The sequence below is a fragment of the Gossypium hirsutum genome, chromosome D04, assembly GCF_007990345.1.
Source record: "Gossypium hirsutum isolate 1008001.06 chromosome D04, Gossypium_hirsutum_v2.1, whole genome shotgun sequence".
Lineage (NCBI taxonomy): Eukaryota > Viridiplantae > Streptophyta > Magnoliopsida > Malvales > Malvaceae > Gossypium > Gossypium hirsutum.
This window is the reverse complement of record NC_053440.1, coordinates 36,491,571-36,515,268: the sequence shown is the minus strand read 5'-3', so window position 1 is coordinate 36,515,268 and position 23,698 is coordinate 36,491,571. Positions and strand designations below refer to the sequence as shown.

The window sequence follows — 23,698 nt, the reverse complement described above, 5'->3', positions numbered from 1 at the left end:
CCCCTATCCCAAGTAGAGAAACCCAGTCGAAGTCTCCACATCGGTACAAAATCTCATCAGGGATCATTCGATGGGCCCTCCATTAAACATTTACGTCTTGGAGACCTTAGAGAATTGCTATCCACTTTTCTTCAGAAATGTTGTCTCGCCTTGGGGTAGCCACAAATTCTTTTAGTGGAGAGTAGTTCTCGGAGAATACTCGATAAGAGACTTTTTCTACCTTCCAAAAATGACTATGGAACCAAGCTAGCAAGAGTTATGCAAATTCGATAAATCTTCCTTCACTCGTTCTTCGGCATGCACTTAAAAATCTAAAAGTTTAGGCCAAAATTGTCTGGACGGGCGTGACCCTTTTGTCAAGCTGGTCAAATAGATCTGAAACTGCAACATCTATGTGTCCTAGTTTTTTGGGGAAGATGACCAACCCGTAAATACTCAAGGCGAAGACGTCGACTTTTTTCTTCGTATCCAGATGTGCCAAGATCAAATCCCACAAACTTTTCTAGGGGATGTAATTGTTATCGCCCTTTTGTTTAACTGGGCCACGACCTATTGCTCGCTTATCCCAGTTATACTCATTAGCCTCTTTAAGAAATTCGAGACATTAGCGGCTTTAGAATAAGCTTTGTCGGCTTGGATCCTCGGGCAATAGAGTAGAGTTGTGTACTCTTCTACGGTGGGCACCAAACCTACTTTCCCAAAAGTAAATCAACTATAGACGGAATTGCAATATTGGGTAAGAGCTTGGAGTAAGTGCTTATCTACTTTGACATCAAGTAAATAAGACAAATCACCATAGTCTCGGTAGAATAACTGCTGGGTTTCATCATCCCATTGGTTCCATATTTCTTTCAACTCCTAGAGATTATTCTGAGTTACACTGATGCGAGTGAAATCCCATAATTCTAACATATATCTCTCCGTCAGGTTATCACCCTTCTCTTGTTGTGTCTTCTCGGACCATATCCGAACGGCCATATTGGCTTCCACTTTATCAAGAAATCCCTTTTCCATGACAAGCTCTCTATTTAGCAACTGAATGTGAATTAACACCCTTTTCTATGATGAAAATGCAATGCAATCACAGCCAAAACAAAACGAAACAAGTCAGAACATTTCATACAAACATAGAATTGAAAGCAAGAAATAATAAATAGAACACCTATTCGGATGACCACCAGAGGTTTGGTATGGTTCTACCTAGGGTAAGTTCTTAGGGCTCATTATATGCGGTTTGGTTCTAAAGTAAGGGTACCTGAACTAGAAAATTCCTCGATCCTCACCCATTATAGGCTCATACGGCCGAGTTCAGTTCAAGAGAATATATTTCCCTATGGCTATACAGAGATAAGGATCTCACGAAGACATGGGTACGGATGTATTCTAAAGCAATCCACTATCCTATACGGAGGTGAATGCCTGACGAAGGAATAGTTTCTCACTCTCACTTAAGAAGGGCCAAATGGATCTATTGTACAATGCAATATACGTGAAAACATACAAAGAGAAACTTTTGAACCAATAAAACATATATACTAGCTTGCTATATAACTCGAGATATCGAAGACAAAACATGAAGGATGAAATGCAATAAAGGGATCATTAATTTAAAACAAATTATCAACTTTCAACAAAAAGACTAAAAAGTGATCAACTCGTGGCTTGACTCTCTTGGTATCCCCAGTGGAGTCACCAAGCTGTCGAAATCTCTTGGAAATCGACTTTTATTTTAAAAACAAAAATGAGAGCCGCCATCAATCCTTTTTATTTAGGTGTGATTGGATCACATCAAAATCATTTTAATAAAATGTTAGACTCATTAAACGATACTTTTTGGTCTACAAAATCTAGGAAATAGGTTCGGGAGTCGGTTACACAAGAGGAAGGATTAACACCCTCATGACGCCCAAAATTGGTACCTAGTAGATTACTTGATGTCTTAGTATGAAAAATTGAAAATCTAAAGAGAATTTAAAACACGATACCTTTTTGTATTAAGACATTACTTAATTGATATTTCGCGAAAAGGGATTATTTCAGGTTAATCGAGAAGAAAGGATCGCGTCCCATAAGTTAGGACATAATGCCTTAAATCCTTGAAGACAAGAATAAACGCCATTCGTTCGTTACTTAAATCTCATTTTTTTTAATTTTTGAAATTGATATTCGACTATTTCGGTCTTAGAAAGAAGTCATATTTCGTAAGTTAGGAACACGACTTTTCTAATTCCAAAATAATGAACATCACCTCGATTTAAAAATTTTCCTTTTTATGCATCGTGCAAAAACGAACGTAACATTTAAAGTGACGTGCATTTAACATGTTTGGGTATAGTACGAGAACGGTGAAATATATTTAAACATAATGCATGATATAGTGATAGAAAAATAATAAAAAAATGGCCATGTGGGTAGAACGTCTATATTAGAATGATAAATAACAAATAAATGGATAAATACTATAATAATGTAACTATAGAAATAATAAGAATATTAATTCACGGCATTAATAACAATAGTCACATCACTTACCATAATATCAAAATAAATAAATGAGTAATATAATAGCCATCTAAAAATGTATAAATAGATAAATAAAAAAACAAAAAGGTATAAGCAACATAAATTTTAAATGCAAAGAATAAAAAGTAAAAAAGGTAATTAAATATGTGAAATTAAATAAAAGAATGATTAAGTTGAAAATAAAAAAATAAAAAAAAGACTAAAATAAAACTTGAGAAAAATAGCAAGGGCCAAATGGGAAAATATCCCCAGTCCTATTATGCGCACCGTTTCCAAGAGACCAAATGATTAAAGGACCAAAATGAAAAAGGAAAAAATTAAGTGGACAATTTTGAAAAAAAAGGAAAAATGCTGAAAATAGGACTATATTTAAAACATTTAAAAAGTGGAAGGACTAGGGAAATAAATAGACCCCTATACCAAATACACACGGATCCTGTGCGGTTCGGGTTGGGTCGTCGGGTGAAGCCTTGTGGATGAAGCCTTGTGGGCTTATCGCACAGCTTTCAAGCAAATTTTGGAGAAAGTTGTCAATCCCAACCGTAAGGATTGGTCAACGAGGTTGGATGAAGCCTTGTGGGCTTATCGCACAGCTTTCAAGACACCGTTGGGAATTTCACCTTTCAAGCTTGCCTATGGTAAACCATGTCATTTACCAGTTGAGCTAGAACACAAAGCATTTTGGGCAATCAAGAAAATAACCATAGACTGGGGTGATGCTTCCAGTCATCGCTTATTGGAGCTTAATGAGATGGATGAATTTCAAGCTCAAGCTTATGAGAATGCGAGACTGTACAACGAAAAGACACAGCGCTGGCATGACAAGAAAATTTTGCCACGGAAATTTATACTTGGACAGCAAATCTTGCTCTTCAATCCAGACTTCAACTATTTCCTAGCAAATTAAAGTTGAGGTGGTTTGGACCATTCGAAGTCGAGCGTATATACCTTCATGGAGCTGTCAATGGTCAATACCTGAAACATTATTTTGGAGCTCCTATAATGCGTGACAAAAATTTTATTTCTCTTCAAAATACTTAATAATTGTTCTTTTGCATAAATGTTCTTTATTTATTTTATTTTTACTTTTTTCTTATTTATTACCCAATAAATTTATTTAACTATTTATTTTCTCTTGTTACAGGTTTTCCTTTGGGCCAGAATACATACAAATTAAAGCCATTGGCCCAAATCCTTTTGTTTCTCACAAATTTGCGCTAATTCCATTTTATTTTCTCGCTAAATGTCAATTGTTTTGTGTTGTCAGCCTATGATTAAGGTCCATCTTATCACACACGTTACAATTGCTTCCCTCCCACGTTTTAACCAAGCCGATTCAATTTCTTCCCACATTTTTGTCTCGCTTCATTTTCTGCTTTTACTCTTTATTTCATTCATAATCGCAATAAAGTCTAGCCTTTTTCATTTTCCAGCTTTTTATTTTCTCTTCAATGGCTTCCCAAACAACTTCTACTTCGAGCTTTACCTCTCCAACCACCTTCTTCAATAAATTAATGAAGAAAAATACCACAAAAATATTGCTAAACAACCATTCTACATGGAAAAAGGATTCCTTTTTCAGGATGCTCCCTTCATGGGGTATACAGAGGCCATATCAACAGTTTTGGAAAAAAATGGGTGGGGCATCTTCTATCTCCATCCTGATGACTTCTTCCCAAAAGTAGTGAAAGAGTTTTATGCCCACATTACTTCTCCTGACAATGCATTTATATATGTGCATGGCGCATCAGTTTTATTTTATGAAGACTCCATCAATGCCTAATATGGATTTCTGAAGGTCTTGATAAGCATGTTGACTTTGTAAAGACAATGTCCCTAGAGCGCTTAGCCTAGGTTCTCACTAATGTTTGTGTGGAAGGTATACAATGGTCAATCTCAAGAAATGACTGTTACACCATCGACAGAGTCTCATTAAAGCCTCAATGCAAGATTTGGTACCATTTCTTGAAAACTTGTCTAATTCCTTCTACACATAATGATACAATCTCTAAGGATCAATTATTACTTCTCCACTCCATAATGCTGGGCCGAAAGATTAATGTTGGCAAAATTATCTTCAGTGAGATTCATTATTGTGCCCAAAAGAATGCTGCCACTTTCAATTTCCTCTCACTGATTACTGCACTATGCTAAAGAATTAGGGTTCCCCTGTCATCAAATGAAGACCACCTTCCGAACAAATGAGCTATTACTAAACTCATTGCACAAAAACTGGCTGGCGAAGAAATGCCAAGGCAAACTGGCACACCTCCATCTTAGTCCCCTAGGACTACTTCTGTTGCCCCCTCGACACCTGACACTGAGTTTGAGATGTGAATGATTGAAGTTGTAGAGGGTTTGAAACAACAATTGTGTGTGTTGGAAAAGCATCAGAAAATGCTTGTCGCTGACTTTGGCTAACCTCAAGAGGAGATGGCCTTCTTTTGGATATGTCTGCCAACATGATATTGTTATTCGTAAATCCTTGCAAAAGAACTTCTCATGCCCAATGCCACCATTTCCTATTTTTCCTAAGGAACTGTTACTAAATCCTGATGTAGAAGATGAAGAACCTACTACTGCTTCCACGCACAAGCAATAACCAGAGGGAGATGAAGCTAGGATAAAATCTGTCCACATTGAATCTAATGATGAAGGAATGGATACAACTCAAACTACTGCACCTGCATCACAATCCAAGGCCTCTATGACTGCTCAAGAATGTGCAGTTCATCAACTGATTGATGAACTCACAAACTCAGATACCGACGATGATGAGGAAGAGGTGCCCATCAACCAGCTTAAGAGAAAAAGATTCAAGAAGGCTGCTAGTAAAACCATTCAAGCTGACAATGATGACCATGACAGGCCGCAACGTTACACGAGAGCTGCAAGGAAATCCTCACAACCCAAGTGATGTAATTTTCTTTCCATCCAAGCTTGGATTTTTATATTTTCATGGTCATTCATTTTGATTTTTATTTATTTCATGCATTCATGTAGTTTTTATTCATTTTTATTTTGTCATGTTCATGCATTAAGGACAATGAATCCCTTAGGTTTGAGGGTCTGTTGTGCATATAGGCTGCATTGTTAATTGTTCATACAGTCCTTTTCCCATAACATTCAATTGTCATTCAACTACCTTATTATGTGAGTATATGGTTATCAATGATGTTCAATGAGGATCGTAACTCTTCTTTGTAAACTTAAAAAATATGGTGATAGTTGTTTAGGCATGTTTAGCATAGGACAGTTATTGAAATAAATTTCTAAAAGTAGAATAATTGAAATATAAATGCAATTAGGCTATAGTAACATTCTTTGAATAAATTTAGGACTTCTTAACTTAATTTCAGTATAGTAATAGGGTATAATTTTTGTCATGGTAAAATAATATGAATACTCAAATGTTTTAACCTATTGAGTTGGTCAGTAATATTTTGTTTGCCACATTATATTGTTGACCAGAAAAATGAGTTCAGATATAAGTGTTTGTCTAAAAAAAAGTGTTCATATTTTAGGGACACTCCACTAAATCTTGAGGCTAAATTGCTAAGAAGGTAGTTGTTTGCTCCATCCATCTTTTTAGTTAAAAGCTTTTGTTTCATGAGTGATTTATATTCAAATTGTGACATGATATAATACATGGCAATCTAGTGTATGCTCCATTGAGGTTGTCAAGTATAAAATCATATGACAATATGAATTCCCTAGAAAAAATTTGTGTTGGAAATTGAATAAATGTCTATAATAAATAAAATAAAATAAAAACTGAGTTTAGGAGAGAGATAACCTAGGTACATTCATAAGAAATCTGCTATAGTTTTAATTGTTGAAATATTTAGAAACATTTACTTTTAGGAACCATTTTCTGCACTTCATTTGCTAAACAAGATGACAAGAACTGTAAGCAATTTTTCTTTGTTTCAGTAGAAGATTGCTGAGAATAGAGATACACAGTATGCTGATTATGATTTGGCAGTATAATTGGTGACTGATTGTCTTGGCAATTCCATGCATTCATGCATATTCATACATTATTTGCTTGAGGACAAGCAATAATTAAAGGTTTGGGGGTGTGATAACTCTTGAAAAGAGTTATATTTTAAGCCTCTAAAAGGTTTGGGGTTTGATAACTCTTGAAAAGAGTTATATTTTAAGCCTCTAAAAGGAATTAATTACTTGAAATTAAATAAATACATTTGTATTTTTAGGATAATTTTAGAACATTGCATAACAAAGCTTGGATTGTGTTACTGGAACGACGAAAATGTGTAAGAGTACACAATCGCAACAAGTAATAAAGCGACAAGTAAATCTCGAGTTATCGTACCCATAGGGGCTGCAAAAAAAGAATATTTATAAAATTAATGTGAAAACACTTTGGTGATGGAAAATATTTTGGTTTAAAGATGATTAAAAACTAAGGGTTAAAAACTAAGTAAAGAAAAAAAATTTAAAAATAAAAAGGTTCTAATGCACGATTTCAGATAAGGTTTAATCAAGATGATATAATTTTGTTGGATTAATTACATTCCTTTAACTTAGAATTATTAAACTTATGTTTATACTGCTACAAACAAATTCACGGCAACTCGATAATTTGCTAACTACTGCTCATACATACTTATTAAATTAATCAATCTCTTGAACATATCCCTATGTCAATTCAAACAATTAACTCGATTTAATAAGCACATAAAAGACTATGTGAGGTAACAGAGTATTTCTACCTTGAAACAGTTTAATCACAATAATCTTGCAAGTTATGCAAGGCATATGTATCACCAAATACAATGCTAAATTAACTTCAGCTACCTTAGAAGAATAAACATGCACTGATTAAGTATTGTGTCGACTAATTACAATTTCAATACGATTTAATAATTAATTCATTAGTTATATAACAATTAATATTGCAAAAATAACTTAGGCCTAATTTTACTTAATCAAGCATCTTACCAATGCCTATAACAACACAAACACAATTTCAATAATTTAAGCAGGCAAAATATAATCAACCCAACACGGATTAACCTCAAGCTAGATTGATTAAAATAACCATTTCAATAACATAAATATTCATAAACATGTTTGTCAAAACAACAACGAAATTTAAAGAGATAGTGAACAAGAAGCAAATCTAATGTTTCTCCCTGGCTTGACTGATTTTTCTGTTCTTCATTCTCTGTTGTCCTCAGCTATCAAGGTGGCTTATGAACACTTTAACTTCTACTCAACAATGGCTGATGAGGACCTCTTTCCCAAGAGAAGAAATTGGCACTTGAACAAAAAGAAAAATGGGAAGGAAAAGTTGAGAGAAAGTGAGAGAGGAGAAGAGAGAATGAGAGTGTGAGGGATGAGTTGAATGATCAACAAGGGGTGGCTTTTATAGCTGATTGTGGCTGCTAAAAATAGAAAATTCCATCAGCGAAAGAGACCCCTCTTGGCTGGCCACACACATGGCAAAGTTGAGAGATTCAACTTTGCTAAAAAATAGCCTGGGGCAAATCCATAAAGCCACATGTTTTGGAGGGGTTTGAATGAAAGGTTGAAAGTTCTTAAAGGGCTTCTCTGCAAGCTTATTTAGTCCGCTAAAATTCTTATTTGTGTCAGCATATGGATTGTTCTGAGCAGCCCAATTGGTGGCTGGTTCGGTTCACTAGATTCGGTTCAACCAATGCGGTTTAACTGGACCCTTTTTTTCCATAATTAATTAATAATAATTTATTTAGCCCAAATTAAATTGGGAATAAATTAAAATTAATTATATTATGAATTAAAACACATTTTTGTACCATCTTAAGTTGGAAATAAACTTGCCTCGATGCTTCAAATTGCTTCTCGGTTTTATTCTTCGAGCATTATTTGTCGGGCCAATTTTCGCCATTTGTGCGGATCTGTCGAAAATAGTCAAAATTAATCAAAATTAACTATAAAATTAATTAAAATTCATCATGTTCATATTTTTAACATAATTTAATTATTTTATAATATTTAATTATTTTTCGACAAGAATTTAATTGAAATAGCATGATTTAAAGTTAAAAAGGGCATGTAAAAACACATAAATTTTTGTGTTTCCACACCCCCAAACTTAATTCATTGCTAATCCCGAGTAATGCACAAATTTGAAAAGAATTTTCTCGGAAACACTTTTTGAAAAACTCCTTCAGAAGAACATTCTTCCCAAAATCATGAAATCAATATACTTATGCTCAAAAACAAGAAATTTGATAATTATGCTACTCAAGTATATATATCGTTCAAATTAATCTCAGCAATTACTACAATAGCAAAATTAGACTAAATGTTTCTTAATAAAGACATGTTAATCCCTACCAATTTGATTTTAATCCCTTATTCAAAATTAAACTGCAATCATTAAGCTTAATTGATGTCTTCATATGTTGAACAGAGCAATTTCTCTCCACTAATGTAGGTAACATTGGAACTTTGAATCAATAGGTCTTTAATAAGGTTGTAATGTGGCTGGGCTTAGGGGTAGGTAAAAGATAGATAATTTTAGGTTTAAAAAAATACCCTAGACTCAGCTTGTATTGGACCTTTCGAAATAATTACCTTCAATACATCAACTTTTCTTTTCTTTACACATGCTCTTTAGTGCAATTTACTTTAAGTACATATGTTTTTTTTTCGAGTATTTTACTGCATGTACTACAATTTTTAAAGCATTTCATACTTCTTTGCAACTCCCTCAAACTTATTTTCAAAGAATACTCTGAATAGTGCTGAGTCTAGTGTTTGGGACATTTTTAAGATAATTAAGAAAAGTGATTGCTAACTTTGTAAGGGTTCAAATAAAATTAGGCCATAAAGTCTCAAAGTTGGGTTTCAAAGGATAAAAATTTCATCATGGTTGGCTTGAAAGGCTCAAACAGTCCAAACAACAGTTACCTAAATCATTTTCAACGTTCCATGCTTCCTAGGATTTCGCCTCAAGAAACTACTAAGTCAATTCTAAAGACTTAAACTTTCATGCATGCCTAACTTTCCTAAAGAACTAAAATTTTATGGTATGATTTGCATGCTTTATTAGAAATACATTTCATGTCATTATTAAGCTAACATAACAATTTATTGAAATAATCAAACTTTATTCATACTTAAATTTAACATACTTAACAAAATTCAAATTTATTGAACAAAAATATATCATATTCATAATTAAAAGAAAAATTTTATTCTGAGTGGAAATAATTTCAATTTTCGGTCCTCCCAACTTAAAATAAACAATGTCCTCATTGTTTAAAGTGAATAGATACTATACACTAGGTAGGATTCCAGAAAAGAGGAGGTGAGTCAATTTGACTGCTTAAGTACCAAGCTCTTCCTAAATCCAATCCTAGACATGTATATACCTATTGCCACACTTTAGACTTTACTACTTGTCCATATTTACTTTTGATTCTCATCTCTTATTTTATTGTGCAAAAATAAAAAAATTCCTAATTAATCCTAATTCTAAGCTAAGTTGATAAAAATTAATATATAAACTATAAATAATATAATTATATATTAAAGTTTATCAAATTATTAATAATATTAAAGATATTTATTCTAGATGCTTTTTGAAAATATTCACAAAGAAAGGCACCTAGTTTTTTTTATTATTATTTATAAACAGAGAGACTAAATTTTAAAAATAATTCAATTAAGTCCCTAAACTTAATGAAATTTTAAAATTGAGTTGCAAATTAAAACTTGGATCAAAATTGACCCTTTTATTTGAAACTAAAAATTTATTTTTCTATTTAGGGGATAAGTTCTTGGAAAATTATGTCAAAATAAATTCTCAGGAAAGATTGGAGGGGCCACAAACGGTTCCGCTTAAGTTCCAATCTCCTAGACAGAATTTATTTAAACATACTTTACCTGAAAATATACCATAAATCACTTATTCAAAAAGAAAAACGAAAAATTAAGTATCCGATAAAATGAATGAGATTTTATCCCGTTCAATTTTATCTCCCCAGTAATGTTTCAGGCGCTGAGCATTAACTCGGAAATTACCTCCCTTACCTTGGAGTTCAACAACTCCGTATGGATAGACTTGGTGAATCGTAAATGGACCGGACCAACGTGATTTTAGCTTACTTGGAAAGAACTTCAATCTGGAATCACTACAACAAAACAGGTTTTTAGCGACACTTTTAGCAGCGTTTGGATGAAAAACGCCGCTATAGATAGAGCATTAGCGACGCTTTTTGAAAAATGCCGCAAAAAAATTAAACACAACGTTGTGTTCTATGTTGAGCTTTAGTGGCATTAGCGGTTCTTTTTGAAAAACGCCGAAAAAAGCATTTTATTTGTTTTAACTAGTTTATTTATATTAATTAAAATACAATTTATTTTTAATTGAATATTTAAATTCTTCAAAAAAATAATGACACATAGAAAAAATTTGAAAGTAAAAATATAGAAAAATATTTGTTAAAATGAAAAAAATTAAAATACTATTATTTAAAATAATTTTAAAGTTTTTTGGGTACATGACTGATTGATTTTGAATTTATATATTAAATAATTTCTTATATAATCGTAAAAGAGAAGATATTAATTTTAAAATATTAAATTAATTATCATTATAGTTTAGGGTTTATGATTGAGGGTATATGATTTAGGGTTTAAGGTTTAAGAGTTACTATTTTAAGGTTTATGAATTATGGGTTTAAAGATTATGGTTTATGGTTTAAGGGTTGAGATTTAAAGTTTAGGGGTTAGAGTTTAAGGATTAGGGGTTTAGGATTTATGTTTTATGATTCAGGGTTTAGGGAATATGGGTTAGAGGTTTAGATTAATTAGTGTTTTTTAATTTATATATTAAATAATTTCTTATATAATTGTAAAAGAGATAATATTAATTTTAATATATTAAAATTATGATTATAATTTAAATTATTTAAGAGATAATAGATAAACTTTATATATATTAAACGGTTTATGATTTAAGGTTTATTAGAGATTTGTTAAATGATGAAATTTTATACAATCAATTAATGTTTTTATATTTAAAAATATTTAATCTAAACCATTTGATATATTTAAATATTAGATTTAAAAAAATATTGATAAAAAATAACAGATTGATATGAATAAGTAACTATCTATTTTGAATAAGAACAAATTATAACAAATAAAAATAAAATATAAAAACTAAAATCATTCCACATCAAACATCTAATAAAATAGTTATATTATGGAGATTAAACCAGTAATCCCTGCTACCGTTTATTTCTTTGCAAAATATACAAGACTTAATATTATTATTTTGTTTGTTTATTTGTGTGTGTTTCATCTTGTGTTCATTACTCAGATCTCAAACGCATGTCTGAGCATAGTTGATCAACCGCATTATATTTTTGAAAAAAAAAAGTGGTTTAGGGTTTTTGTTGCCAGATGGTTCTTATGAAGTTAAAAATAGTTACTTATTTTTTTTAAAGATTTTTAATTAGATTTGGGGATAGTATTGAGAATGGAATACTATTTATTTTTGTGTGTGTGTTTTTTGTAGGCAAAGAAAACGCAGGAACAGATGAAGAGGAAAGTCCTGGCCAATACTTATGGGACAGCAATGCCACTCAAAATGGATCTCGATAGGCAAATTCTGTTCGCTATGGCAGTGAGGTTTTAAAAGCTCCAGAGGGATTTTTCAGCAAGTAGGAACAACCAATATTTTTCTGTTCAATTTTGTTAACAAATGAATCTATAATGCAACTTATGTCCTTTAAACAATTAAATCAATTTTTGCATATGTTAGCTCGACACTTATGCCATTTCCTTGCATATCTTTATAAGTTATTTGTAACCATTAATTTAAATCCAGGCTTGTTAAGATTGTGGTGGAAGTCATGGGTGATTTTTTCCGGAGTTGAAGCAGCATGATTACTTCTGGATTATATTATGAATTTTAACGGTTGTTTGGTTCCCATGAAAATGATGTTAGAAAATGCACGTGATTCCTTCTGGATTGTTGTGTAAAATTTTAGTATCTTTTTGTTGTTATGCATGTATTTTTGATTTATTACAAGCGGGTTATTTTGAATTTTCTGATCGTCATGATCTATTATTTTGTAGGAGCAATTTGAGACATGAAATTGCTGGGGAGGTGAAGAAATTAGGACGTGTTTCATTGATTGATCTTGCGGATACTACTGGGGTGGATTTATATCATGTTGAGAAGCAAGCTCAGCATGTAGTATCGGAGGATCCAGGGCCCATGTTGATTCAGGGGGAAATTATATCACAATCTTATTGGGATTCTGTAGCTGAAGAAATCAATGAGAGACTGCAGGAATGCAGTCAATTTGCTTTAGCTGAACTGGCTGCACAGTTACATTTTGGCTCTAAGTTGGTGGCATCTGTCTTGGAGCCTCGCCTAGGGACTTTGGTACTTGTAAATACTTTTGGGAAACTGGAGGAAGAACTTTCTTGATAGTTTTTCTTCCTACTTGGTCTGCTAGGTGAAAGGTAGGCTTGAAGGTGGGCAATTGTACACACCTGCATATATAGCGCGTGTCAGTGCCATGGTTCGTACTGCTTCTAGGGGTATTGCTCAAAAGGAGTGTGTTGATTCTTTCTTCTCACAGGTCTATTTCCTTACTCTTTGGATTTATTTGTAATTTTATTTGATATTTAGATGCATATACAGAGGTATTGCATGCATCTCATATGGTGTGTCTCCTAAGGCTGTCTGTTGATGTACTTTTGTGACGGTTCTGGTTCTGCATATTAATTCTACCCCTCTTCCCCTGAAGCCTGTTATTTTTGTGATGTATGGTTCTACAGCTATATCCAAGAAGGCTGTAACCTGTAGTCAAACAAATGTTTAGTCCTTGGTAGTTCACTAGACTTTTGCATCCTAGGTCATTTAAATAAAAAATAAATCTATCAATGTTACATCACATGCATTTCATTTGAAGTTTCATTTACAGTTCCAGTTTATCAAGTGAAACTGTACATAATCTGTGGTCTATCATATTTGAAAGTGTCACTGAGTTTTATCACTAATTATGTTCTCTTTGCATGTTAGATAAACATTGATGTGTTATGTTCCTCATTGTTCCCGTTTTCTTACAGAACTCTTTTATCAGCTATTGAAATTTCCCAGCCTATTCAGTACTTGCTGGTAATGTATTGCATACACGATAAACAGATTGTGTAGTGATTATGCCACATTTGTTGATTTACTATTGGTTTTATTTAATTAAAACTTGGTTGTATGCTCCAATTTAGCCCAGATTTCCTGAAGGCATACCACTAGTTACAGCATTTGTTCACCCTTCAATGATTGAGATGTTGGATGCTGCTATTGAGGATGCAATTGAACGTGGTAGCTGGTAAGACCTACAAATAAGTGTTCATAATTAAAAAATGGAAAATGTTTTGGGACTCTTTTAGATGGTTTCTCATCCATTTAGTGCTCCTTTATTTTTATGGTTAGAGTCTGGACCTTTCCATGGAAAATGGAACTCACGCTTATGTCCACACCCCAGACCGTTTGATAGATTGTGTCTTAAAAATCTAAAACATATGGTTCGTAATCTTTGTTGTCACGGAGCAGCTACAGGGAGTACCTAAAACTGAAAGCTAGATATGAGGAACTGCAACGAACTCAGAGGTGTTTAGTCTTACAACCATACCATAGCTTTGGACTTCCATATTAATTTGATAGGCTATTAGTCCATTTAGAAGTGTATATTAATTTGATTGTAATTACTAAAAGTATTTGAATAAGAGCAATTTTATGTGCAATCCGGTTTGGTCCTTTGATTCAACAGGAATCTCCTTGGTGAAGACTTGGGTCCATTGAACTCAAAGGAGCTTGAGCAGCTTGAGCATCAACTAGAGTCATCCTTGAAACATGTCCGCTCCACCAAGGTAACATGTAATGAAGCTTATATACTTATAGGTTTTATCTTGTTTGGAGGGTAAGTTTTGATTACTGGTTACATATATCTTTGTTATGTTTGAGTTTATAGAAGTGAGAATTTCATACAATTGTTCAGCATAGTATATTTATTTTTTATCATTTGTTGCACATCTGTTATATTCTGAATTTTTAAGATAGCTAGGAATAAATATGAAACTAGAATGTTATGGTAAATAAACTTTTCTTTTTCTGATTTAACCAGACCCAACTTGTCAGCAAATCTATCTTTTACAAAAGTTGTGTTCTTTTTAGAAGAGTTTTTCTTCATCAGTAATTTATTTAAATTACAATTTATTATGATTAGCTTTGCTTAAAATCTAATGGAGGGGGTTAAAAACTGTCTATTGAAGCTCATTAACCACAAATAATATTAGAAGTGGCTAGAGGAATTAGGGAAACAGTACTATATAATAACATCTTTATTAGAATAATTTCATTTCTACTTTAATAATACTGAAAAATTAGTCCTTTTTTTCTAATTTATCAAAATTTGATTTAGTTGGTAAACATATTAACCGTTGCTAATTTATTGCCTATAAATTATTAGACAGTTGATATAAATTGAAAATTACTAATTTTCATATTAGCTATTTAACAATGTTATCCAATTGGACTAATTTTTCAATTTTTATAAAGTATGATGATCAAATTTTGACAAATTATAGGGATTAACTTTTAAATTTTATTAAAATAGAGGGATAAAATTCAAAATTAAACCAGGATAAAAAAAATGTGAAAGTAGGCTATATTGTTTTGGTCAATTTAATACCTTTTCTTGTCGGTGGATTTTCTCTTCCCATTTCAACTATTAAGAAAAACCCTAACAGCACGTTTGGTTCGCTGTATTTGAATAGAGGCATAATGGAATAGAAGCGTAATGGAATAGAGGTGTAATAGCAAATCAATTGTTTGGATGAATGTAATGGAATAGAGGCGTAATAGTATTCTTCTGTTTGGTTGGATGGAATAGAGGTGTAATAGCATAATAGAAAAAACTAAAATGACTAGAATACCCTTAGCATAAATTTGTTTGGGTAAATGATTATTGTTATTGTTATTTAAATTTTAATAAGATTATTAATATCAATAATAAATAATTTAATCATATTTAATCATAATTATTATTAAATATATTATAATTAAAATATATAATTTAATAAAATTCTTAATAATCAATATTCTTATATGAATTTACTCAAAGCATAATATATGATACTATAAAATATAATTTAACATAATTATTATTAAATATATTATAATTAAAATATATAATTTAATAAAATTCTTAATAATTAATATTCTTATATGAATTTACTCAAATCATAATATATGATATATAAAAGATAATTTAACATAATTATTATTAAATATATTTTAATTAAAATATATAATTTAATAAAATTCTTAATAATCAATATTCTTATATGAATTTACTAAAATCATAATATATGATACTATAAAATATAATTTGAAATAATTAATATTAAATATATTTTAATTAAAATATATGATTTAATAAAATTTAAAATAATTATTATTAAATATAATTTAATAATAATATATAATTTATTCCTTGAATTTTAATCAACAATGTTACCAAATACTTGTTTTTTAATCAAGTTTTTTAATCAATCATAATAACAATGAATATTTGTTTTGTAATCAAGTTGTTTACTTGATTATATCTAATGATCCAATTTTAATATATTGAATATTTGTTTTTTAATCAAGTTGTTTACTTGATTATATGTAATATTATTAAAATAATATTTTTAATTTTAATTATTTAAAATATTTTTAATTAATGCGTTGTATATGAATATACACATTTAATTAGTTTTATTTTTAATAAAATATTTCTAATTTATTCCTTCAATTTTAATCACCTTACAATTTATTCATTGTATTATATCTAACGCCCCATCTAAGTAATCACTAGTGCAAGAAATCCTATAATTTCGTATGAATGTCAAGTTTACAATCTTATATTCTTTAGTGATACATTGTGCTTTTGATTTGACAATATGTGACTCATATAAGCTTGTTGTTTTAGGAGGCTCTCATCTAGTTAAATAGATGATTTTCAAGCTCTTTTATCAATAGACTTGATGAATGTTCACATCTCAATCTTCCAATAGGCATAGTTTATTCTGTCCAAAAGAAGTATTTTTGAAGTTGAGCTACCTTCCTTCATAAAATTCATTTTAACTCACCAAATAGAAAATCACACCAAAAGCTTTTGTTATTAGGCTTGTTGTATATACTTGTTGGCATAAATTGTGAGACAAAAATATTTGTTTAAACAAATCCAAGAACAATAACAGCAATTGCTTATGCAATTCAATATCAAATCTTTCTAGAATTAACAATAACAGCAATTGTTTTAACACTTACCCAAATTATAATAATTCAAGTAGCTAAAATTAAAAAAATACTTGTAAGCACAAATTCTTATTTACTTTACCAAATAGAAAATAAATAGCTAAAAGCCCGAAAAAATAAAATAATTTCCAAAAAAAATTAAAACTCCATGCAAAAAATCAGCATGTATGCTAACAGTTTTACTGTGTTTCTCTGTTTAATGAACTGAAACAAGACAACGGGACATGAACGTACAAAAAGTAATTCCTTTGGTCTTCAAGGGCAACATGGCACATCCTACAAAATACTAATGCTGCAGCCTATGCTAACTCACTTCTAATTAATTGGACTTCCTCCACAATCTCCTTAAGCTGAACCGGATTATACAAAAATATTCGAGGATGACGGTTAAGCAGCATAAGGATATTCGATTCAGGGTCTCCAATTCCTCTCAAAACATATATTCGGTGAAATAAAAACAAATGCAACAACAATAGGAACCATAACCATAGACATGAAATATATATATTATATAAAGCTAATAAAGTGGATTGACTTATGCTAAACAGCTACAGTAGATTGGTGATCCCAAAATTTTTAGCAATAAAGTGGATAGGGGAGGGGCAATAAGGGAATGATAACGTAACAGCTTAGATCTTAGTTTAACTATGCTTCTTTGAACATGCAGAGCAGCAGAAACAACACTTAGGAATAATCTAGTAGATTATATCACTTATAACACAATTCTATCAAGCACTTATCTTCACACTTTTGCTTGATTACCGAATCACAAGTTCTCAACCAAAATTATATGAAATGGTCAAGAGGAAAATGAAGGGAAGAGCATTTACTCATCGTCAAAATTGGCAACAACATAGAAAATTGTTCGTCTTGTGGAAACATAACAATCAATAAGTTCCGTAGTTAAAGAAAATGCAAACCAACCAAGTGTATGATACAATAAATGGCTGTAGTACTGAATATAAACTAGACAAGTACAAAGTTGACACTCTTTCAACCAAATAGACAATCAGCCAGTCTAGCTGCCAGCATAAGATATTGAGAGTACATCACAAGACAAAAGAAGCACAACATCCTGATTGCATCCTCTGACTAGGTTTGTCATTACAAATTACCTTCCAACAACACCGCATATAAAAATTGAGATTTAAGTGAGTTCCAAGTCCACATGACTCTTCCCCAGTCCTAGGTAGCAATCAGGATAGACAAAAGAAAGGTAGATATTTATAAACCTGCGAATTGCAGAAAACACTAGTTGCAACACATTAACCATCCTTTCACTCAGTCAATAAAGGTTCCATAGAGCTTTGTTCATGCTTCCACAAAACTTGAGTACAAGCTCGTTATTTCACACTCCTTAATACGAATAACTCATGGATCATGAGCCACAATCATTAACTGCTCTTATAGCCTTACAACTATGGCTGCAAAGGCGCTATGAATGATCATAGCCTCGCAAAAAAACAATATATTCCCAATCCATCAGTCCAAGAGATTCAGTAAAAAGAGAAGGGAGCAACGAGAGGATTGGGACTACTGTTACAGAACTAGTCATTTCCACAATTTGGTTCTCCTAAATCAACTTCCATAGTTCAATTTGACAATGTTTATCCAATATAGTTCACATCCCAAGAAAGGATACATGAAAGACAAAACTAAAAGAGGAGAAGCCAAGAGAGCTCTCCCACTCTTGCCACTTAGTTCATCCAATGAGAACTTGAGGTCAATAATCCATCAATGAAAAGGTTAAAGAAACAGGTAAGGCTTGGTAAATTATTCATCTAAGAAGTAGCTAGATAATGTAGAAAAGGAATAAGCCATGCTATTTTCATCAGAGAATAAATAAGCTTTGGGGTTATGCTAAATCGTACAGAATTTTTATGCAATTTGAGAAACAAGTAACCTCATCTTACACCACAGAAATAGATCTTGCAACAGTCTCATTAAATAAACACAGCGAGTAAATACCATTGTAAACTCAACAAAAGCAATACGAGATGAATGATGGTAGTCTCCCAATATCCTCATGCATTGAACCTACCAAAAAGCAAAAAAATGTTTGGCAAAGGATCATAAAATCTGGATATTGAATAACAACACAACCGAGCATATCACGACGGATTGAATAATAATTTAACAGCTGTAGGTCATTCCATTCATTAAGAAATAGAACTCTACTTGAAACTTAAGCTAATTAAAATACAGGAATCCGTAGAAATTAATCCAATAACACAAACCCATCAAAGTAAACCAATCAAACTTAAAATTTGACATGGTAAAGAAGGAAAATAACCACTCAAAATAAAATGTGAAGCAGAAAAAAGCTCAATTTCTTGAACCTAATGGATCAACAGGGAAAAAAAATCAATAAATTTAGAGCTGCAAACATTAAAGTAGTTTGAGAGCAAAAGAGAGTTAGAAACTGGTTTACCTTTCAGTTGCAGTAACTTGGAAACCCACCAACTGAGAGCAAGCGAAAGAGTGACAGAGAGAAAAAGAAAAGAAAAGGTTGAGAAGGCCAAGCGTAAATTATGTTGTAAAGAAAAAGAAAAGAAAAGGTTGAGAGACAGAGGGAGCAAATCGGCAGAAAAGGTTGAGGCTAGAAGGAAGGAATAGAAGACGGAAAGGGGAAGCCGATCGGGAGGGTAAAACAGGGAGGGTAAATTGAAGCAGCACCTAAATTGAGCAAAAGGGAGGGATTAGAAATCAGTGGATTTTGGGGATTAGGTCAGTAATGTATTAGACCCGTAATAGCAATACCCTGAACCAAACAATGGATTAAAGGGGGATTAAGTGAGGCCCACCGATTAGGAGTGTATTGGCCAACCAAACATACTGTAAAGCTTGCAGCCTCAAGCTTTTTACTGCTCATAGCATTCATGTACTAATTTAGATGATAAGTACACATGAATTAAGGATTTAGATTGTGGTTGTAGATGAGTTTTTGGTTGAATTCGCCATTTAAATCCTTATGGATTAGAGGTTTTCAGGAGAAGATGAAACTTAACAGCAAGTTATATCAACTAGTGGAAGCAAAATCATAATCCGTTTTGTTAGGCTTTAAGAGATATCATAGAGCAGTAATAGTGGGGTTTTTTTTTCCATGAAAAGATTAATCATACTTCTTGTCATTTTATGGTATAACTAACTTGTCAATCCATCTCTTTCTTGATTTCCCTTTTAGCTCCTAATATTTTCAACTTTCACAAATTCTAGCACTTTGTTTTATTCAATCTTCTTTTGCAGACCCAATATATGCTTGACCAGCTTTCTGAACTTCAGAATAAGGTAATAAACCGAATTTTGGGTAACAAAAAAGAAAAAAATACTGCTAAAGTTTTTCTATGTTCTAAAATACTAACTGGCTTTTAAATGCAGGAACAAATGCTAATGGAAACTAACAGGGCTTTGTCAATAAAGGTAAAGTCAATATCTTAAGTTGTAAAAGTAATAGCCTTTTGTTCATCAACTTTTTGACTGTATATGATATGTGAGTTTGAAAGGACAAAACTCAAGTTGCAGTGACGTAGCTTATCTAATCAAGTAACAAATTACGGTATATAAAAGTTACAAGCTGAAGTTGACATAGTGGTGATAGGATATCCATCTTAATTTAATTTGAATGAGTTCTACAAATTAAATCTGCCCTAGCTGAACTTAGTAATATAGTATGAGTAACCAACCCTAAGCAATCATTTCTAGAGGAGTCAGCTGCAAGCTGATATCAAGTTGCTTGGAGGTTGGTTTGGGTCATTTTAGTTACTTGCCTCTCTATGGGGCCACAAATCTTAAGCATAGCATTTTATTGAAGGTTTGATACCTAAATTCCCATAATCGGCTGAATACTTTTTCTTGTGTTTTATAGCTTGAAGAAATTAGTGCCAGAAACCAGTTCCGAGTATTATGGAAAGGTGGTGAGCAAAGTGTAGCACTCACTAACCAGCAGGTTCAATCTATGGGGTTGTTTCAACCATTGGAATGCAATCCAACTTTGCAGATAGGGTAGGATAAAATCCCCTTAATTCTTCTTTTTTCCCTTTCCCCATTCTATCAAATCATTGTCCGTCCCAATGTTATTTAGACTCTTCATTTAGTATCCATGTCTAATACTCAAATGTAGTACGTATTTGGATAGAAATGTCTATGCCAGAGGCGCCATTTGCTTTATCTTCTTGATTTTTTGAACCTACATGTTAAGGTTGCTAACACAAGTCCCTTCCTTTTTTTAGTTTATGTGCCATGTGATGATTGTGTTTTAAAATTTAACTTGTTTTAGTTCCTTACATTCTTATAGGATTCACATTTAAGGAGCAAGAAACATCGCAGCAACTCCTTGGGATCAAGTAGTCAGAATTCAGAATCAAGTGACAAACAAGAGCTAGATTTGGAGCTTAGACTGTCACTGTAATTAGTAAATTTTTTTTTCCACTTTAAATGCATGCTTATGGAACTACATTTTATGCTTTCCTAGAATTGTAAGTTCAAATAAGGTGTTGATCTGCAATTTATACATACAACTTGAGCAAGTTGATATGAACTAGTTTGAATTTTTTTTTTAAATTTCAAAGGAATCTTATGTAATTAAAGGCAATTTGACTTGCTGCATGAGATATAGTGAAAAACATTGATCTTCTTATTCATGAATTTCCATTTTAATACGTCTTCAAATTAAATTATACATTTCTAAATTAGTGGAATCCCACTTCTGCTGCATTCTCTAACCAAAGAATTGAGTGATGCGTGTACTGATAACAACATTTCTAAAGGATTTGCTAAAAGAAAGTAAAGGGATAGGAATAGATTTGTGGCGTTTTTATAATATTTTAATTTTTTTATTTTTCATGACCTTTAGCGGCATTTTTGGGAAAAGTGTTGCTAAAAGTCATGTTTTTTAACGGCGTTTTAGGGGAAAGTGCCGCTAAAGGTTATGTTCTTTAGCGGCGTCTTTAGGGAAGCGCCACTAAAGGTCATGTTCTTTAGCGGCATTTATGGGAAAAGTGCCGCTAAAGATCATGCTCTTTAACGGCGTTTTCGGAAAAGCGCCGCTAAAGATCATGTTCTATAGCGGCATTTGTCCACATAAACGCCGCAAAATTTAGCGTGTTATCTATAGCCCAGTAATTTGTTGTAGTGAATTGAACAAGACTTGCTGACCTGCTTCAAATTCTCGAACTCGAATGTGGTTGCCATGCCATTTCTTGAGTCTTTCTTTAAGTAATTTGACGTTTTCATATGAGAACATTCGAAACTTTTCTAACTTATTGAGTTGGAACATTCGTTTCTCTTTCGCGAGCTTAGGATCCAAATTAAGCTGTTGAAGAGCCCAGTAAGCTTTGTGCTCCAACTCCAATGGTAGATGACAGACTTTCCCAAAGACCAACCTATAGGGTGACATCCTTAACGGTGTCTTGTATGTTGTTTTGTAAGCTAATTAAGCATTATCTAATCTTGTGGACCAATCTCGTCGGTTCGGGCAGACTACTTTCTCTGTGCCAGTTCAGCTTGCCCATTTGTCTGCGGATGGTAAGCTGTTGCAACCTTGTGTTTCACTCTGTGCTCGTCTAATAACCATTTTAACCACTTGTTCACAAAGTGGGATCCTTCGTCACTGATGATAGCTCTTAGGGTTCCAAACCTTGTGAACACATGCTTTTGCAGAAACTTTATCACAACCTTAGCATCGTTTGTCGGATATGCCTCAGCCTCACCCACTTAGACACATAGTCTACTGCTACTAGTATGTACTTATGACCGCAAGATGGAGGAAAAGGACCAAGAAAGTCAATACCCCATACATCGAACAACTCTACCTCAATGATGTTTGTTCGAGGTATCTCATTTCTGTTGGTGACATTTCCAACCCTTTGATATCGATCACAGCTCTTCACGTAAGCATATGCATCCTTGAATAGTGTTGGCCAAAAGAATTCGGCTTGCAATACTTTGGCCGCTGTACGTGTACCTCTGAAGTGTCCCTCACTTGGAGCCGAGTGATAGTGGTATAAAATCTTCAGTATTTCATCTTCTGCCACGCATCTCCTGATCATCTGATCTGCTTCACTACTGCTTAGGAAGATAAGATTCACCGTCTTCGATCTGCTCCACTACTGCTTAGGGAGATAGGATCTACCATCTTTGACCTACTCCACTACTGCTTAGGGAGATAGGATCTACCATCTTCAACCTGCTCCACTACTGCTTAGGGAGATAAGACTGGTGGCTTAAATCTGCTTCACTACTGCTTAGGAAGATAAGATTCGTCGTCTTCGATCTGCTCCACTACTGCTTAGGGAGATAGGATCTACCATCTTTGACCTGCTCCACTACTGCTTAGGGAGATAGGATCTACCATCTTCGACCTGCTCCACTACTGCTTAGGGAGATAGGATCTACCATCTTCGACTTGCTCCACTACTGCTTAAGGAGATAGGACTGGTGGCTTAAATCTGCTTCACTACTGTTTAGGAAGATAAGATTCGCCGTCTTCGATCTGCTCCACTACTGCTTAGGGAGATAGGATCTACCATCTTTGACCTGCTCCACTACTGCTTAGGGAGATAGGATCTACCATCTTCGACCTGCTCCACTACTGCTTAAGGAGATAGGATCTACCATCTTCGACTTGCTCCACTACTGCTTAGGGAGATAGGACTGGTGGCTTAAATCTGCTTCACTACTGCTTAGGAAGATAAGATTCGCCGTCTTCGATCTGCTCCACTACTGCTTAGGGAGATAGGACTTGATATGGTGACTTCAATCCATCCCACTGCAACTTCAGGGGTATGGGTAACTTTATTGATCTGTTCTCTAGGGAACATGACCTGTAAAGTCCATTTT

At 32.9% G+C, this 23,698-nt stretch overlaps 2 protein-coding genes across 8 annotated transcripts; both read left to right on the top strand.

Annotated features, from left to right (window-relative positions):
• The first annotated feature begins 1,366 nt into the window (after window positions 1–1,366).
• LOC107892741 (uncharacterized) lies at window positions 1,367–3,430 on the top strand. Its single transcript, XM_016817794.1, has 2 exons — window positions 1,367–1,370; window positions 3,027–3,430. The coding sequence occupies exons 1-2, from the start codon at window positions 1,367–1,369 to the stop codon at window positions 3,428–3,430; spliced, it is 408 nt and encodes a 135-aa protein (XP_016673283.1).
• Window positions 3,431–11,760: 8,330 nt separating this feature from the next.
• LOC107899219 (agamous-like MADS-box protein MADS2) lies at window positions 11,761–21,415 on the top strand. Of its 7 annotated transcripts, XM_041091346.1 has the most exons (11): window positions 11,808–11,960; window positions 12,062–12,206; window positions 12,625–13,136; window positions 13,627–13,675; window positions 13,788–13,886; window positions 14,111–14,167; window positions 14,328–14,427; window positions 20,108–20,149; window positions 20,240–20,281; window positions 20,727–20,863; window positions 21,156–21,415. In XM_041091346.1, the coding sequence occupies exons 5-11, from the start codon at window positions 13,834–13,836 to the stop codon at window positions 21,166–21,168; spliced, it is 444 nt and encodes a 147-aa protein (XP_040947280.1). In that variant the 5' UTR covers window positions 11,808–11,960; window positions 12,062–12,206; window positions 12,625–13,136; window positions 13,627–13,675; window positions 13,788–13,833; the 3' UTR covers window positions 21,169–21,415. The 7 variants fall into 7 exon arrangements, with proteins under 7 accessions (XP_040947285.1, XP_040947284.1, XP_040947281.1 ...); XM_041091347.1 differs by having other exon boundaries at window positions 11,777–12,206; window positions 13,783–13,886; XM_041091349.1 differs by lacking the exon at window positions 14,111–14,167 and having other exon boundaries at window positions 11,782–11,960; window positions 13,783–13,886.
• The last annotated feature ends 2,283 nt before the right edge of the window (window positions 21,416–23,698 follow it).